Source organism: Alexandromys fortis, unplaced genomic scaffold (assembly GCF_014885135.2).
Source record: "Alexandromys fortis isolate MF-2015 unplaced genomic scaffold, M_Fortis_MF-2015_v1.1 scaffold_394, whole genome shotgun sequence".
NCBI classification, from domain to species: Eukaryota; Metazoa; Chordata; class Mammalia; order Rodentia; family Cricetidae; genus Alexandromys; species Alexandromys fortis.
In genome coordinates, this window is record NW_026068271.1 from 281,592 (window position 1) to 299,048 (window position 17,457).

Genomic DNA, 17,457 nt, shown 5'->3' on the forward strand with positions numbered 1-17,457 from the left:
ATGGATGCACAAAAGAACTCCGCACCGAGGCCAGTCCATTTAGGGCTTCACTTGTTCCTGGGTGTGGTGGACTCGCCGATATAAAAATCCTAGGCGGTGCCCGGCCGCCCCCCGGTGGTGGCTCCTAAGAACTGGGTACAGTTCAATCCGGGCCACAAAGTTGCCTTTTTTTTTTTTTTTTTTTTTTGAACAAATTATTGTGGGAGCTGGGAGGAGAGAGGAAGTCGGACGTGGGCGAGGGGCGGGGTGTCTGGACTGGAACCTCCGGGCCCACGTGAGTGTCTGTCCCGCTGCTGAGTGGGTGCTGTGTGTCTAGGTTGCTGTGGTGTAAGTTTGTAGCGTGAACTGTTCACGGAGCTTTGTCGTGCGATGCTGCATGCTTGTGCCACACCTAAAACTGCCATTCGACGTTTTATCCTGAATTGATGCTTTGACTTGTCACGCCTATTCGTTTATTGTGCGATGCTTACCTTTATCTGAGTAGAGAGTGATTGTGGCTTTTGGTGAATGTAAGGCAGGGATTGGTTAAGAGTGGACGTTTTGCATTGTGCGTCTTCTGAGCCAGGGCGACAGGTGTACGGATTAACACGAGGCATAATTACGGATCCTCGTGTTCGATGTGGTTAGTATGGACACCAAACAGCAAGACGGAGTGAGCAGTTAGAGAATTCGAGATAGAGAGCCGCGAACTTCGGCAGCCGTGTCCACAGTGGGAAGGCTCTATGGTCGTAAGCATAGCGGCCTGTCCATGCAACCACAGAGACGTACTGTCGAAGGGGAGGGGTGCGATTTAGCATGCAACTTTTCTCCCGCTGTTCGCCTAACCCCCGCCTTCTACCCTTTAGCGCTCTCCAGAACTCATTTTTTTGTTTCTCATAAAAAGCAACTGGTAATCGCTGTTCCGTACTAAACATCCCTGTATTACGGAGAACTTTGCAAGCCAAGCCTCTCAAGAATGGCCAATCTAGTTAGCTTTTCCTAAAGCGCTCAAGCTACGGCTGTGGGGAAATGTAACCGGAGCTGCGATTGGCGGAGAGGTTGTTTTGAAACCGCCCTAACGGCAAGGGGCGGGCCCTCCGCGACTGACTCTCCTTCCGGCTTCCGAATGGCGACAGGAAAGACGAGGGCTGGCCGGCCTCTTCTCACCGCATTTGATTGGTTGTAGTGATTTTGCCCGCTTGGGCTCCGCGAGGGGCGGGAGATCTAGACCAGTCAGAATGTGTTTTACAGAGCGTGTGAGCGAAAGGCGGCTGCGGGAGACTGGGCGAGCATCCTGAGATCTCCTCGCTCATTGCTCCACAGCGTTACTCCCTTCCCTCATTTGACCGTACCGGGGCCAGCGCGCGGACGTTACCCAATCAGTGCTTGCCCCGCCTCTTGCCTTTTCCCGCCCTCCGCTTTAGCCGCGACTTCGACGTAGGCTAACGCTTCCTCTCCGGCAGCCCCTGAACCCCCTTATTGCTGTTCTGTTGAAAGTCACACTGTGATTGGCCTAGTCTCCGGGCCCGCGCCCGTTGCCCGACGCGCTGACCAATTGACACCCGTGTTACATCGTACGGGTACGGGCCAGGGGGAGGAGGCGACGACGGCCATTTTGAGCCGCCGCCGCCATTGGAGTGGCCCCCCCCATTCCCCCTTCGCCTCCTGACAGGCGAGGTTTAGGGGGGACAGAGCCCTGGGAGGCCGGGCCGGGCTCGGGGGCCGCCCCGGGGGCCCGGGCCATGGATGTGCGCCGTCTGAAGGTGAACGAACTTCGCGAGGAGCTGCAGCGCCGCGGTCTGGACACTCGAGGCCTCAAGGCCGAGCTTGCAGAGCGGCTGCTGGCGGCATTGGAGGCCGAGGAGCCCGAAGAAGAGCGGGAGATCGAGGCTGACGACGAACCGGGCTTACCAGAGCACACCAACGAGGAGGTCGAGACCGAGGGGGGCTCCGAGCTGGAGGGGACAGCGCAGCCACCGCCGCCCGGGCTGCAGCCGCACCCGGAGCCCGGCGGCTACTCGGGGCCGGACGGACATTGTGAGAGTGCGCGGGGCGGGGGGTCGGGGAGCCTGGAGTCCGGGCCGAGGACGGGCTGTGGGGACGCGGGAACTCGGTTTCGCCGAGATCGGGGAGATGGTCTGGGGAGCCTGGGATCTCACCACCTGCCGCCGCTGCACGGGATCTGCGGCAGGGCCCCAGGGCAGCCTGAGGGCGGATCCTGGCCTTCGGTGCTGGGAAAACCCTGCGGGTAGGGGCGGTAGATTTTTTTTTCATTTTTTTTCTAAAGCGACTAAGGTGTGTGAACGAACTGGTGGGGAGGACTCCACATCCTGGGATTGGGAGACCGGAAACTGGTTTCCTTTTTTTTGGGGGGGGGGAATCGGAAGAACTAGAAGCTTTAGGGCAAGGGGTGTCTCGGGGAGGGTCTTGGAAAATGGTGATTTGAGCTGACAGTGGCCGTGCCAGGCCTTACCGTTTGGGCAGGATCTCAAAAGGCGGATTTCCAGGTAGGGAGAAGAATTTAGGGTGCAGGGCTTGGAGAATTTTGAGACCGGTTCTCCGATTTTGCGGTCGGATGGGATACGGGAGATCTGCTTAGTGCTGGGGGTGGATTGGTGCTTTGGAGCTGCGGGTGTCCGAGGCTGGGGAGATGGGTCAGGCGCTTCTGTTTGGCAAGTGATCTTTTAGGGGATACTGAAAAACCAGCAGAAGATTGGTTCCGCCCCCACCTCCCCCACCACCACCACCACTCCTGCATTTCAGGCACAGCTTGGATACCTGGTACTGGGAGATCCGGGCTATCTAGTTGGCTTCTAGAGGAGGCTCAAGAACTTTGGTGGCAAGGAAACGCAGTTTATTTTAATGGACAAAATACCTAGGGGGTCTAGAATTGGGAAGGCTCTTAAGACAACACCCCGTGGCTCCTGCTGAATTGCCTTGCATTGTTAGCTATGAATGGTTTTCCAAACACAGATAATGACTTGGAGAGAATAAGCTGGTAGCAAGTGGATGAACTGTGTGGTGGGCACAGGACCTTTGTGTCCGACAGGGAGTGTGCAGCTAGCACTTGTGGGGGAGGGAAGCATGGAGGATTTGAAGAAGAAAGGAAACCTGTTGATTAGGCTGGGGGCCTCGTATCGAAGCTGAGGGAATATTCCTTTCCAAGAGAGGGCTCCCAAGTCCCCAGAAACAGTGACTTGTGTGCTCAGGGAGTCTGAGGGGAACTTGATCAGCCAGGAAGTGTAACTCTGAGAACTAGGATAAAGCAGCAGAGGAGACCCCGGTGTGAGAGGGAACCTGGAACTGGACACTGTGGCATCCAAGGCTTAGAGTGTTTATCTGAGATGAAGGTACTGTAGAACTTGGGACTAAATATTGAGAGAAAAAAATGAGGCCTCAAAAGTAACTTGGGATTGGCATCTGGTACTCTCTTGTTCATGAGACATGGGATCCTGTGGAGGGGGCACCCTGGGTGTAGAGTGGTCTAGGGATTACCCATGTGCTGGCAAACAGTTCCCTGGGAAGGAGGGAGGCGTGGCCTGTAAATATGTCTGGAGCTGAGAAACCCTGGCAAGAACGGCTTATGAAGGAGCAGCAAGGGTACAGCCCTAACATTAGTGCTGCCAGAAGGGTCTTGGGAAAGGGAGCTGATGCTTCGGAGCCCAGCCTGTGGACTCAGGCAGACTGTGAAGTTAAACAAATAATTTCCTCTCTGAGCCTCTTTGTAAAACGGGAATGATGAGAGTCTCCGCCCAGAGTTGTCAGCCATGAGATCACATGTCTGAGGGACTTCACACCAGGGTTACCTGTTTTCAGGGGGATGTTGTAGAGAGTGGAGAAGGATTTCGCCATTATATCCTCCCTAGGCCAGCCTACCAGAGGAGAGAACATGGGCTTTCTGGGGAAAACACTACCCTGATGCTCTGGAGGAAGCAGAATGGTTTGGAGGCCTTGTGTTCCAATTAAGGAGATGCTCTGTCCCCTGTTGTGTTGTGCGCACAACACACATCCACAGTAAAATCCTCTAAGCCCTCCTCAGGTCCCTCTCCAGCACTTCTTCATCCTTGGTGAATAGACACTGTGACTTTCCTCCCTTTGGGCTGCTCCTGGTTTGTGCCCAGATGTATTTGTCCTCTGAGGAGGAGTTGAGTCAGTTAACAAGTGGCAGCATAGGCTATCCTCCCTGTGGTTCTGCCTCGCTGCTCCTAGCACAGCTTCTGGCAGGGCTCTGGAGGCATCGTCAGCACACTTACCCCAGGGACAGAGAGCTGGATGTTGCCCATCCTAACTCTATCAAGTTCTCTCTTCTTTGTTTCTGCTGTAGTCCTGCTTGTAAGAATTTCTTTCACAGGAGATCCTATCCTTCCCCGAGAGTGTTCTCTGTTATCATTACTGAGCCTTAGACTGGATTCCCTTCTCAGCTCTTGGTGCTTCATATACTGTCAATATATAATTATGTGGTATAAGTGTCTGTCAATGTGTGCTGTCTCCCTAAACTGGATGTTTCGTTTCAGTGGGGCAAGTTCACCTGTATCGCAGGGTCCGGTGTACAGCTAGCATTCCTTAAGTAGCTACTATTGCTGTTCTTACCCCTCTTCCTCACCTGGACCCACAGAGCACTTTTCCTAAGCACTTTTAACTCCAGCTATTTGGGGACATCTTGTTGGCTGTGCTGGGGGTACATGTACAAGGCCCTCCATTTTATCATAAGTACAGCCAAAGGCAGAGGCAGGCAGGAGTGCTCAAGCCACGGATGGGATTGGTCAGAGGGCTGGTTTGTCCCCTAAGTTTTGAAGATTGGGCCCTGAAGTAAACCTGAGTGATCCACCTTAAAGTAGAGACCAATGTTAACTGCTCAGTGAGGTCCCTGGCATATCTTAGAATGGCTCCCATCTTGGGAGCTAAACTTAGAGAAATCCAGCTGCACTCTTACTCTACCATTTCATTTTAACCGAAGAACTTCTTTCTCAGCTGGCTTAATGTATTCGGTTTCTATAGAGCACAGTTGTAGCTCTGTATGTAGACTTTTGAGACAAAGAAGACATATACCATAGGCGTTTGGAGAACCCCTATCTGTATAGGTTTTCACCTGAAAATGTTATTCTTTGTCTTTTGGCAGTCTGACTCGCCCAAGTAAGGGTGCTGTCTTAGTTACAAGAGTCTTTCCAAATATATTCACCTAACTACTTTTTCTTTTTTAATTTTAAGATGTAATGGACAATATTACTAGGCAGAACCAATTCTACGAGACGCCAATCATCAAGCAGGAAAACGAGTCAGGCTATGACAGGAGACCATTAGACATGGAGCAGCAGCAGCAGGCCTATCGCCCAGGTAGGACGTCCCCATACTTTCTTTCCTAGTGGAAATAGAATCCAAGTAAGACCTTGCCATCTTTCTCTTGGGCAATTCTTCTGGCCTTTGTCCCTCTGACAAGGTTTTATTTGGATTGGGATTTTGGTTTTGTTCTGTTTGGGGTTGAAGGTTTTATTCTTGTTTTAGTTTATTTTTGAGATAATATCCTTACTAGGTGTTCAAGCTAGCCATAAACTGGAAAAGGAGCTGGGACTAACTTTGTACTCTGGGTCTGCCTCCATTTCTGTTTGGTTTTGAAAAACTCAAGTCTGGTTTCCTGGCGTCTTTTCCGGTGTTATGCCAGCACCCTGGAAGGGTTAGACCTGGGGGCTGCTGCTTGAGCCCTAGAGCCTTGCATTGTGGGAGCCAGAAACGGTGTTCTGAGTTCAGTGTGGTGGTCCCTGTGTTCTGAAGACCGCTCCAGGAGACTACTCGTTGGAAAGGGTTCCTTAGCCAGACACAGCTATATAGAAAAATACAGCATAGCTGTCCCACCTCATGCAGATTTATTGTGTTCATTAAAGGCTCTGAGAAGTCTTGGATTGAGATAAGCCTCGTGTTGTGTATTTAAACTCTGCACTTCTAAAACCTGTGTTATTGCAGAACAGTGTTTTCCATAATCAGCAGGGAGACAGATAGGATCACCTAGCTATGCGAGGAGCTGACTGGTCTAATGGCAAAACTGATGCTAAAACCCCAGAAACTAGCTCAGACCAACAATCTTGTACATGAGGTATGTTTCTTTTGTGAAAGTCTTGACTATTTAGAAAAAAAAAAGTCCTGCTGTTGAAATGGCTGAACAAGAACTGTGGCCACTCCACTCCTGGTGTTGCAGTATTTTAAAAGAAAAGTTTGTTTGTTCTGAGGCAGGGTCTCACTGTAAAGCCCAGCTGGTCTGGACCTCAGGAATCTTCTTGCTTGAGTTTCCCAAATGCCAAAATTACTCATGTGAATCACCACAGCCAGCCCCAGTGTCTTTTCTAGTGAATCTAGTTGATCCTATCTAATTCCATTCTGTTTCATCCACCCACTAAGTAAAATCCCTTGGTGGGTACTTGTGGGTGGGGGGCTGCTAGGGACATTAAAGAATGTAGGTTAAACTGTAGATTTGTGTCAGGCTCTGTCTTAGGGTTTCTATTGCTGTGAAGAGACATGACAACTCTTATAAAGGAAAACGTTTAATTGGGCTGGCTTATGGTTCAGAGGTCCATTGTTGTCATGGTGGGATATGGTGATGTGCAGGTAGACATGGTGCTAGAGAAGGAGCTGAGAGTTCTGCATCCAGATAGACAGACCTCAGGAAAAAAAAGCAACTGAGCCACTGAATCTGGGTTTGAGCATCTGAGACTTCAAAACCTGCCCCACAGTGACACTCCAACAAGGCCATACCTACTCCCCATAATAGGGCCACTTCCTCTGGATCAAGCATTCAAACACACGACTGTGGGGGCCATTCCCATTCAAATCACCACAGGCTCTGTGAGACTTGTGGGTCATTTGGCCCAAGGAGATGGTTTTTCTGGGCTGTTAACAAACACCAGTGGTCTCTGAGTCTTGTCTGTGCTTAAGCCATGGAAAAACTGAACCCAATCTCTGCCCTGGAGAACCAGGGACATTGACTCAGATATTGGGTGCCTGTGCCAAAGCTAGGGAGTGACTTGAACAGTCATTGGATGAAAAGATGCGAGTGAATTGCATCAGCAGCAGGTGGAGATGGTGCCTTCTCAGGACCCTCTCAAAGAGGAAGGCCCCATGAATCCATAGCTTGTTCTTTGTTAGCCATCAATTCATGGGATCTGTCTGAGACTGGAGCTTTCTTAGTTTCCAGATGTTATACTCCTTGACATCTTGTTTAGTGTGATTTAATGAGGCTTCAAGATGAACTGAATGGCTGACCCTCCCACTTGTCTGATTAGGCTTTGTAGGAAGTGACTGAGGCAATAGAGTTTGCTGTAGACCCATAGTACTCTGCTGAGTTCCTTCTCCCGTGCCTTTGTCAGAAAGAAGCTCTGTGAGAATGAGACACACAAGCTCTCTAGGAGTTTACAGGATCTTTGCAGTCTCTTAGGGCTCATTCCGTCTTAACGTAGGCCAAGGTATTAACTTTTAAGTCAGCATTCCTGAACCTTCAGAACATTAGCCAAAAGCTGTTGTTCTACCATTGGGCCATTTGAGGAGTCTCGTCCTTTTTAGTGTTGAAGGCCTGCCTGTCTTGAGGCCCGAGTGTTACCTGGCTAGCAGACTGTCACCCTTCCAAGTCATCCTGGCATCCTTGGATCACTCAGGAGGCCTCTGGAGCTCAGCCCTTCATTGTAGTCGCAAACCTGCCAGCATCATCGGGAGTAAAGGGGATTGGAAACATAGAATTCTAGTGTTTGCTAGGTGTCTTGACCATCCTGATTCATCCTGACAGTAGAACTGAAGACAGAAATGAAGCAGGAAGCACCACCTGGCTTCCTCCCTCCTGACACCTCACAGCTCAAACAAGACAGACAACAGTTCCAGAGTCGAAAGAGGCCTTTTGAAGAGAATCGGGGCCGTGGGTACTTCGAGCACCGGGAGGACCGAAGGTGGGTACATGAGACACAGGCACTCTTGTTGTCGGTCTCCACTCACTGAGTGGGGCTGAGTAGAGTTCTCTCTTCCCTGGTATTCCTTTCCTCACTGGCTGCCAGATTGAATTTACCTAAGCTTTGATCCTTCCTTCCGCTCCTCCCTGCTTATTACCTGCAGAGCAAATTCCAGAGACTTTAGATTTTTACCTTTAAGATGCCATTCTGCCTCTTCTGCCCTTCCCCTTACTGCTTCTGTAGCTTTGCAGTGTCCTTTTGTTCTTTGCCTTTTTCCTTTCTTTTTAAGACAAGTTCTCATTATGACTGGTCTGAAACTTACTGTGTTCCAGGCTTGCCTCAAACTCACAAAGATGTTCTTGCCCCACAGCCTCCATTCATGACTAGTGTCTGGCTCTGGATCCCTTAATTTGAAAGCTGTTTCCCGACTTTACTTCCCAGCACAACCCCTCCTGCCCACCCCTCATCCAGTCAGCATTCATGAGATGCCTCTTGGGGACTAGACACTGAGAATATAGAAAGAAGCTCTTTGGACAGTGGGCTTGCCTTCTGCTCTCCCATATAGGGCTGGGGATGGACTGTTACAAGTAAAGTGCAAACTCAAGGTGTGCAGCCAGAGATATGAGTTTTGGGAGCTCACAAGAAGGTGTGGCTTTTTCTCTGGCCATTTTCCTTTAGGACAAGCCCTCCCCTTCCTTTCCCTCCAGGTCCTGTTATACCCTTCCCTACTTCCCTCCTTTTGACTCCTGTCAGAAGCCTTTTCCACTCATGGAGTCTAGAATAACTACTTGTCTAGTCACATTTTATTTCCTATCTGGGGAAGTCCATTTCTAACTAGTTTATTACTCTATTTAAGAGAAGGGGTGGGGCTAGGTTTAGCTCAGTAGTAGAGCTCTTACCTAGCACTTATTAGGCTCAGGGTTCCACCCCCATCATGGCAGAAAAGAAGAAATAGAATGGATCTCCTGGATGGTAACTGAAATTAGGACAAAGAGCCTATATCATGCGAATTTCTTCTTCCTTCCTCATAACCAGGGTCAGGAGCTACATACTGATGAAGAGCAGAGGATGGACATTAGCTCTAATTTGGAGTTGTTGGGGAAGGTATAGACTTAAGTTGCCATGAGCCTGACATAGTGGTGCAATAACTGTAATTCCAGCATTTGGAAGGCAGGTGGATTTCTGTGAGTTCCAGGGCTACGTTGAGAGACCCTGTACTTTTTTGTTTATTTTTCAAAAAAAGGGTTTCTCTGGGTAACTTTGGATCCTGTCCTGGAACTTGCTCTATAGACCAGACTGACCTCAAAGTCACAGAGATCTGCCTGCCTCTGCCTCATGAGTGCTGGGATTAAAGCCATGCACCACCATGGCCCAGCCAGAGAGCCTGTCTTTAATAAGTGAGTAAATAGAGTTGCTGACTTGGACCAGCAGGGCTGGGTGGCACTTCCCTAAAAGAGCTCCTGCTGTGAAGAGTGTCCCAGCGGAGATCACCAAGGTGTTAACAAAACACCTTTTTGTTATTGTTGTTGTTATTACTATAGAAAGATGCCTTGTTCATAATTAAGGATACTTTAAATGAGTGAGAGGCAGGAAAAAGTGGAGCATATCATATCTTTTCAAATGCAGGATTTTAACAAGCCTGTTATATGGGTACATGGCAATTACTGTACTATGTCCAGGCCTTTCCCTTTCTTTGCCCTTACGGTCCAAGCTTGAATACTGTGGCCTCCTCTCTGCAATATTCAGTAAGGGCAGCAGTTTGCAACAAACGTGCAGAGAGTATGGGTTAGAATCTTAGGGCGTGAGAGAAAGATCTGAAAAGAATCAGTGAATGATTCTGATGACCTTTACAAAGCAGTCCATTTGTCTTTGTTTTGTTTTGTTTTTGTTTTTTTTAAGATAGGGTTTCTCTGTGTAACAGCTCTGGCTGCCCTGGAACTTTGTAGACCGGGCTGGCCTCAAACTTCCAGAATTCCACCTGCCTCTGCCTCCTGAGTGCTAGAATTAAAGACTTGTGCCACCACTGCCCAGCCCATTTGTCTTTTTCTTAGGCTGGGAATTAATACTCACTACCCTCAGCAAGTATTTGGTACTCCCCTGGGAAGAAGTGGTGATCCAGAAAACAGTTGTGAGCTACTTGTAAATCTCAGCAAAAATTTTATTCCTGTTCTTCCACCTATTGCATGACTTACCCTCTTTCCAACACAGGGGCCGTTCTCCTCAGCCCCCTGCTGAAGAGGATGAAGACGACTTTGATGACACCCTTGTTGCCATTGACACATGTGAGTCCTGAAAGTGCCCATCTGACTCCACCTTCTTCCAGTCTGTGTTGCAAGGCCATGCCCTGATCTTCATCATCCCTTTCTAGCACAGCTCCAGAGCCAGGGCACTAGTGTGGAGTCAGGCCTACTCCTAAGTGTTTCTGTCAGGTCCTAGGCAAGCTCTTCTACTTCTCCCTACTGCTTTACAAAGAGGAGTGATGCTCCCTTCCTACCTCAGGATGTCCAGTGAGACTCTCGAGATAAGGTCTAAAAAGGAATATGAAAACCCTGTACCACCCTGTGTGCAGAAGGGGGTTGTCTCTAATTAGGGAAACCGGAGTGCTACTAGGGAAACGTAACTCTTTGACAACTGGCTTGCCAGTTTCCATCAGCTGCTCACGTTCCTAATGAAACCAATGCCACTTAGACTTTTGAGACACTGGCCTTGTTCTTTATCCTCCAGTGTATAAGTGGCTTTCACCTTGACTGCACATCTGACCACTCTGAGAAAAGATTATGGAGGGCCTGGGCCACCGAAGTCAGTCTAAGTGGTAGAGCCAGTGAATGTTTTTACATACACCCAGAAGTCTACTCACCTTAAGAACAGTGTACCTTATCAGGACAGCCGGTGTTTATGTATTGACAATAGTGTTTCAGCCTGCCAAGAAATGAGAGCACCTTGTGGGCAAGGTGGTAAGGAAAGGCTTCCCTGAAGTTGTGACGGGTTCTTACAGAGTCAGCAGTTTGCATGAGACAGTAGATGTCTGCCTGCTGTATTCCTGGATGGCAGGTGTGGTTCAGGTTAGAAACTCACACCACAGCTGGCAAGAGAAAACTGCTCTTAAACAGTCGGCACTGGGAGGTGGTTAATGTATGTGGTGCTGGGGGTAACCCTCAACATCCTGAAATCTCAGTTTGAATCTGTAAGGTTGTTGACCCTCTCCCAGGGTCATGACACATTCCCTTCAAAGGTATTTACTGCTGTTTCTGAGGGACTTCCTGAAGCCTATTCGGAACCCCAAATATCAGCCAATTTCCTGGGGTTTTCCTCCACAGATAACTGCGACCTGCACTTCAAAGTAGCCCGAGACCGGAGTAGTGGCTATCCGCTGACGATCGAGGGCTTTGCATACCTGTGGTCAGGAGCCCGTGCCAGCTATGGGGTCAGAAGGGGGCGTGTGTGTTTTGAAATGAAGGTGAGTGGGAAAGATAGACAAGACAGAAAGCAGGTCTGTCGTTTGGAATAGCCTATCACCAGCTACCTTGATAAAACTTGTGACTGTAAGATAGTGTGTCTTTTCTGTGTGCCTCCCTGAGGTCACGTAGATGTTAACAGTCCAGGGAAGGTGGTGTAGTGCTCGGGAAGTGCACGCGCAAGGAAGTGACTTCCACCCTCAGCATTGGGAAAAAATTCTTGTGTATTCTTTGTATGTCCAAACTTATTTATGATAGTATCTGTAGAGCCCTTCACACATAGATAGTATCAGTGCTGAGCTCTTCGTGTGAATTATAACGTTAATCTCACAGTGTTACCATGAATAAGTACTCTCACACCCCAGTCTAGAGTGCAGCTGAGACAGGGCTATTCTACTGGCTGACACACCGTCGATTGAAGACACAGTATTTAATGGGCCACTTAAATACTGTTAAACTACATGGCTTTCTTCTGTGGTTGAAAGATGAACTGTTCCTTCACAGGTAGATAGGGAAAATGTCTGAAAGTCAGTGAAATGTATCTTTCTAAGGCTACAGACCAATTCTGGTAGATAGGGAGACCAGGGAACCATCATGATGTAATTGGGTAGCACAGAGTATGGAATTAAAAAGCAGATATTCTCCTGTGCTCCCATTCTATCCTTTCCCTTTAAAGGGAGTTTAGAGGGAGAGCAGGGCAACATGGATGTTAAGTGTGCTTTTCTTTCCCTGCTTCTGTTACTTGCTAGTGTGTCTTGGATTTTTTCATACTCTTACCTTAGCTCTGCCTCATCTTTTTAATTGGTTTTGTGACTTCGCTGTACCATAATGTACCTGGTTCCTTATTGATGTTTTTCTTCCTGGCTTTTATAAAACAGTGTTACCCTTGGTATCCTTGCACACCCACACTACGATCCTTGGCACCTAGTACCTAGGGATGATCTAGAGTGCATGGTTACAAAGTATGTGCACGTACTATCTTGTTTTTATAATGCTGGGGATCCAGCCTCATACATGCTGGGCAAGCGCCTTTTCCAGTGAAAGTTTATTTCCTCTGCAGCAACTATTAAGACTGAAGAGAGGGGGGGGTGTTTGGAAACACTCTCCATGGTGCCTTAGAGTCCCTGCCATCATAATAGACTGTTGGGAGCTTCTTGAGTTCCTCTTCCGATAACCAAGTCTTTTCATTTTTTTTTTTAACTTCTCTATCTTTTTGTCTGTCTGTCTATCTACTTATCTACCTATAACTATCTAGGCAGGGTCTCACTGGCCCATGCTGGTCTCACCCTCACTGTGTAACTCAAGCTGGCCTTGAACTTGTGGCTATTCTCCTGCCTCTGCCTCCTGAGTGCTGAGATACTGGCATGAAGCACCATCACTGTTTTATTGCCTGATACACTTACCTTCCTACATTGCCTCATAATCCAGCAGCTTTGAGAGAATCAATCCTGAGCCTTGTTATGTTCTGTCCTCAGATCAATGAGGAGATCTCCGTGAAGCACCTTCCATCTACAGAGCCAGACCCCCACGTTGTCCGTATTGGCTGGTCCTTGGACTCTTGCAGCACTCAGCTAGGTAAGAAGTCAGCCAGGCAGTGCTCAGTATAGAGTGATCACCCTTCCTCTGTATTCTCGGGGCTTCTAAGCTGCTCTTTCCATTAGCGGACTCAGAACATCTGGAGACAGGTGCAGCTGATGCTACTATGTCACTCACTGCCTGACTTGAGGACCTGCCACAGAACAATTCTTTCAGAGTTAATTCTTTCACTTCTTTTAGAAGAGGGTCCAAAGTTCTCTGCAGAGAACTGTTCCCCTTTATTTTAAACCATTTCTGCCCTCGCACCATACTGAAATAAATTCTTAAACCCTGTTAAGTTCTTTATGGATTTTCTGTCCAGAGTAGGACATTCCTTTTGGTCTGTCTGTCTTTCTTTCTTTTCTTTTTCTTTCTTTCTTTCTCTCTCTCTTTCTTTCTTTCTTTCTTTCTTTCTTTCTCTTTCTTTTTTTTTTTTTCTTTTCTGTAATGGGTGCTGGGAGTCAAGCCCAAGACCTCACAAAAACCCTACCACTGAGCTACATCCCAGCCCTATTGTATTTATTTAACAAGTTTCCTTTTGTTGCTCATTTAAATTAATTGCATCTTTTTGCTTGGATTCCTATTCTTGTAATTACTTGACAACTTAAGCCAAATCCTTAAAAGTCGGTATGTTAGGTTAATCCTCAGCACTACACACACAGAAAGAAAGATACATCAGGTTAAAAGGCCTGTAAGGACTGGAGAGATGGCTCGGCCAGTAAAGAGCACTTGGTACGGAGAACCCTTGTAAAAATAGAAGAAGAGAACTGACTCTGCGAGGTCATCTGACCTCTCTACATGCCCATTCACACACAATAATAATAGCTACTCTTTTTGCTTTTATATGTGGCAGCATTCTTTAATTTAAGACTCTTAGGTTGAGGGCCTGGAGAGGTAAGCCGCTTAGCAGTTAAGATCACCGATTGCTCTTTCAGAGGACCAAGATTCAATTCCCAGCATCCACGTGGCAGCTCACATAGTCTGTAGCTCATTCAGGGGACCTGACACCCTCACATAGACATACACGCAGGGAAAACAGTCCACATTCAAATGAGTAAATCTGAGCCAGGCAGCGGCACATGCCTTCAGTCCCAGTACCTGGGAGGCAGAGGCGAATCTCTGAGTTCGAGGCCAGCCCGGTCTACAGAGCAAGTTCCAGGATGGCCGGGGCTACACAGAGAAACCCTGTCTTGAACTCCCACTCCAACCTCCAAAAAACCTTTTTCTTTTCTTTCTTTCTTTCTTTCTTTTTTTTTTTTTAAGAATTATTTTATCTTTTAAAAGAAAAAAGTGCAAACTGGGTAGTAGTGGAGTATGCCTTTAATCCCAGCACTTGGGAGACAGAAGCAGGCAGATCTCAGCCCCCTGTATCAGGCAGCTCACAACCACCTGTAACAGCACCTCGAGGCACCTGGACCTGCATGGTCACATAAATTCAAACAGGTTGACGCGCGCACACACACAAACACATAAAAATAATGTTTAAACGTCTGTAAAAGAGGGGCTGGAGGGATGGCTCAGTGGTTAAGAAGGTCTTCCAGAGAACCCAGGTTAAATTCCCAGCACCCACATGGCAGCTCACAACTTTCTGTAACTCTTAAGATCCGACACCCTCACACAGATATACATGCAGGCAAAACACCAATGTACTTAAAGATAAATTATTTTTTAAAAGAAGGAGTGGTGGCACACACTTGGGATCCCGGCTTTTGGTGTCGAGGCAAAAGGATCAGAGTTTGAGGATAGACCTGGCTCCATAATGAATTTGAGGCAAGCTGGGGCCACTTGTTATCCAGTCTTAACAAAACATACAAAATCATAGGTGCAGTCGTAAACTAAGTATCAGCTAGCCAGGAGGAAACGGTCATCTTAGTTTATCTTTGTCTTCATTTTGAAGTGGCGGCAGTGACATGGTGTCATACACCCTTGATCCCAGGACTTGGGAGGTAGAGGCAGGTGGACTTTTGTGAGTTTGAGGCCAACCTTGTCTACAGCATGAGTTCCAGGACAGCCAGGGCTACACTGTGAGACTGTCTCAAAATAGTAAAGACAATGACTGTGGCAGCTGTAAAGGTGTTGTGTCCATCAGAGATTTAACCTGCCTGTGCCTTCCTTCAGGTGAAGAGCCTTTTTCCTATGGTTATGGAGGCACAGGGAAGAAGTCTACCAATAGCCGCTTTGAAAACTACGGAGACAAATTTGCAGAGAACGATGTGATTGGCTGCTTTGCGGTGAGTGCTGGCAGCCTGTGGGAATTGGCAGGGCCAGGTGCCTGATGTAGACTTCTTCAGGGTACCTGTATCATTGTCTGTGCTTATCCAGCTACTCTTTCCATATGTTATTGTCTCTGGTGGTTTGATATTGTCTCCTCCAGAGTAGGGATTGCTGACTTGTGTGAGATTCTGCCATCTTTTTCCTTCTCGTCTTTATGCAGAGCTGATTATGGTACCACGAAGATTTGAGGACTTCCAAGTGTACACAACTCCCTCTGTCTATGGTTACCACAGTGACATTTTCTAATCAAACTTGAGAATTTCTTCCTTCTGTTGGGAAATAGCCAGTCTGCTTTCAAAGGCTTTGTATTAGTGTTGGGCCCCCATTGGCATCACTTTATCTTCCAAATTGTTTTTTGAACTAATCTTAGTTGAGCTGACTTCCTATTGTGCCCCATCTTCTGGCAGAGCAGAAGCATAAGATGGAGGGTGTGTGTGCTGCTGCATTAGTTCTGGAGAGTGGTTACCAGCAGTCACTGATTGGGTGATAGCTTTTGGCTCTGCACCAAGACTTGCTGAGTTCAGCTGTTGCTCTAAGGCTCACAGCGCTGGACAACTTCCCTTTGAGTCTCCTCCAAATAAGAATCTTTGTTCTTACCTCTTTTGTGTTGAGTTTTAACCCATTACAACCACTTAGAATAATAGGAGGCACATAGTAAATGCTCAGTAGCACCCTTCCATATAGTCAGCATAGGTAATCACAAGCAGTCCTATGAACTGTGTCATGAGGTCCCAGAGGAAGGGACTGCCCAGAGAATATGTCCCTGGGACCTTATCTTTTGCCCTTATTTGTTCACATAACTCCTTTTAAAAGAAAGTTCCTCTCCTTCTCTCTCTCTCTCTCTCTCTCTCTCTCTCTCTCTCTCTCTCTCTCTCTCTGTTAGCTTGGAAAATTATTTCAAACTTAGAGGCACTGGGGAAGTTGCTCAGTTGATAGAGTGCTTGTTGGGTATGTAGAATGTAGAGCCCTGGGTTCAGTCTTCTTTATTGCATGAAACTGGGTGCAATGATGTCTACTACCCTAGCTCTCAGAAGAGATAGGAGGACCCTAAGTTCAAGGTCATACTCAGCTCTATAGTAAGTTTAGACTAGCCTGGACTACGAGACTCAAAAAAAAAATCAATAAAATTTTTAATTTTTTTTTTCTTCAAGATGGGGTTTCTCTTTATAGCTCTGTCTGTCCTGGAATTCATACTATAGATCAGACTGGCCTTGAACTCAAAGATCTGCCTGTCTCTGCCTCCTAAGTGTTGGAATTAAAGGCATGTACCACCATCAGAATAAAAATAAGTAAAAACACAAAAGGACGCCATCACTCCCAAAACAAAACAAAAATTTTAGAAAGAATAAAGAATTTTCAGGGCCTTTTACCACTTACACTGTGTGTGTTTTTGCTTTTATATTTGACCCATTTGAGAATAGACTATATATTTTCTATCCTAAATATTTCATATATATTTAAGTCTACCATCTTAACAGTGTTTCCCAGATATGAGATTGTTATACTACTGTATATCAGTGATGGCAGGTGTAGCTACCATCAGCCCACATTTAAATTATGTAAGTTGTCCCATTGGCTTGGTTTAGTACAATTGAATATTTTTGATTTGGGAGCTGACCAGAATGTGTTGCTTTCTGTTGCCCTGTCTTGATTCCTTAAGTTTGAAACAGATTCCAGTCTTCCTATGTATTGTGTGATCTTTGTGTGTGAGAGAGAGAGAGACGGGCTTTCCTGGAACTCATTTATGACCTTTGTTTTATTTTTTTAAGGTAGGATCTAACTCTCTGGCCTGGAACTTGCTATATGGTCTAGGGTGGCCTTCCATTTTTAGATTCACCTGCTTCTCCATCCCAGTGCTGGGATTAAAAGTATCCAACCACCATACCATGCTTTTCTAATAAAATACTTTTTTTAGGTGAAAATTAATGATGGTTATAATCTATAGTCTTGAATATAGTTTTTCCAATTAATAGTATGTCTGTCCCTATAATTTTCCAGTGGCCACACAAGTGATACAGAGCTAACTAAGAACCATTTTTAAAGTTAATTTGTGTGATTTAAAGAGAAAAACAAGGACTTGTTTAAGAGTATGTAGCTCTTATTTTTGTTTTTCGAGATAGGGTTTCTCTGTAGCTTTGGAGCCTGCCCTAGAACTATCTCTTGTAGACCAGGCTGGCCTCAAACTCACAGAGATCTGACTGCCTCTGCCTCCTGAGTGCTGGGATTAAAGGTGTGCGCCACCACTGCCC

General features: G+C 47.1%; 1 protein-coding gene across 6 annotated transcripts in view; it reads left to right on the plus strand.

Annotated features, from left to right (window-relative positions):
* Window positions 1-255: 255 nt before the first annotated feature.
* The window catches only part of Hnrnpul1 (heterogeneous nuclear ribonucleoprotein U like 1), a 35,328-nt gene continuing 18,126 nt past the window's right edge, over window positions 256-17,457 (plus strand). Inside the window, exons 1-7 of one of the 6 annotated variants that reach the window (XM_050132024.1) lie at window positions 256-274; window positions 5,188-5,313; window positions 7,748-7,904; window positions 10,113-10,186; window positions 11,222-11,361; window positions 12,835-12,934; window positions 15,053-15,165. In XM_050132024.1, the coding sequence (XP_049987981.1) occupies window positions 5,193-5,313; window positions 7,748-7,904; window positions 10,113-10,186; window positions 11,222-11,361; window positions 12,835-12,934; window positions 15,053-15,165 (705 nt within the window). In that variant the 5' untranslated portion in view covers window positions 256-274; window positions 5,188-5,192. Of the gene's footprint in view, window positions 275-1,409; window positions 2,017-5,187; window positions 5,314-7,747; window positions 7,905-10,112; window positions 10,187-11,221; window positions 11,362-12,834; window positions 12,935-15,052; window positions 15,166-17,457 lie in introns of those variants that run through there. The other 5 variants (XM_050132025.1, XM_050132021.1, XM_050132022.1 and 2 more) reach the window with 5 other exon arrangements.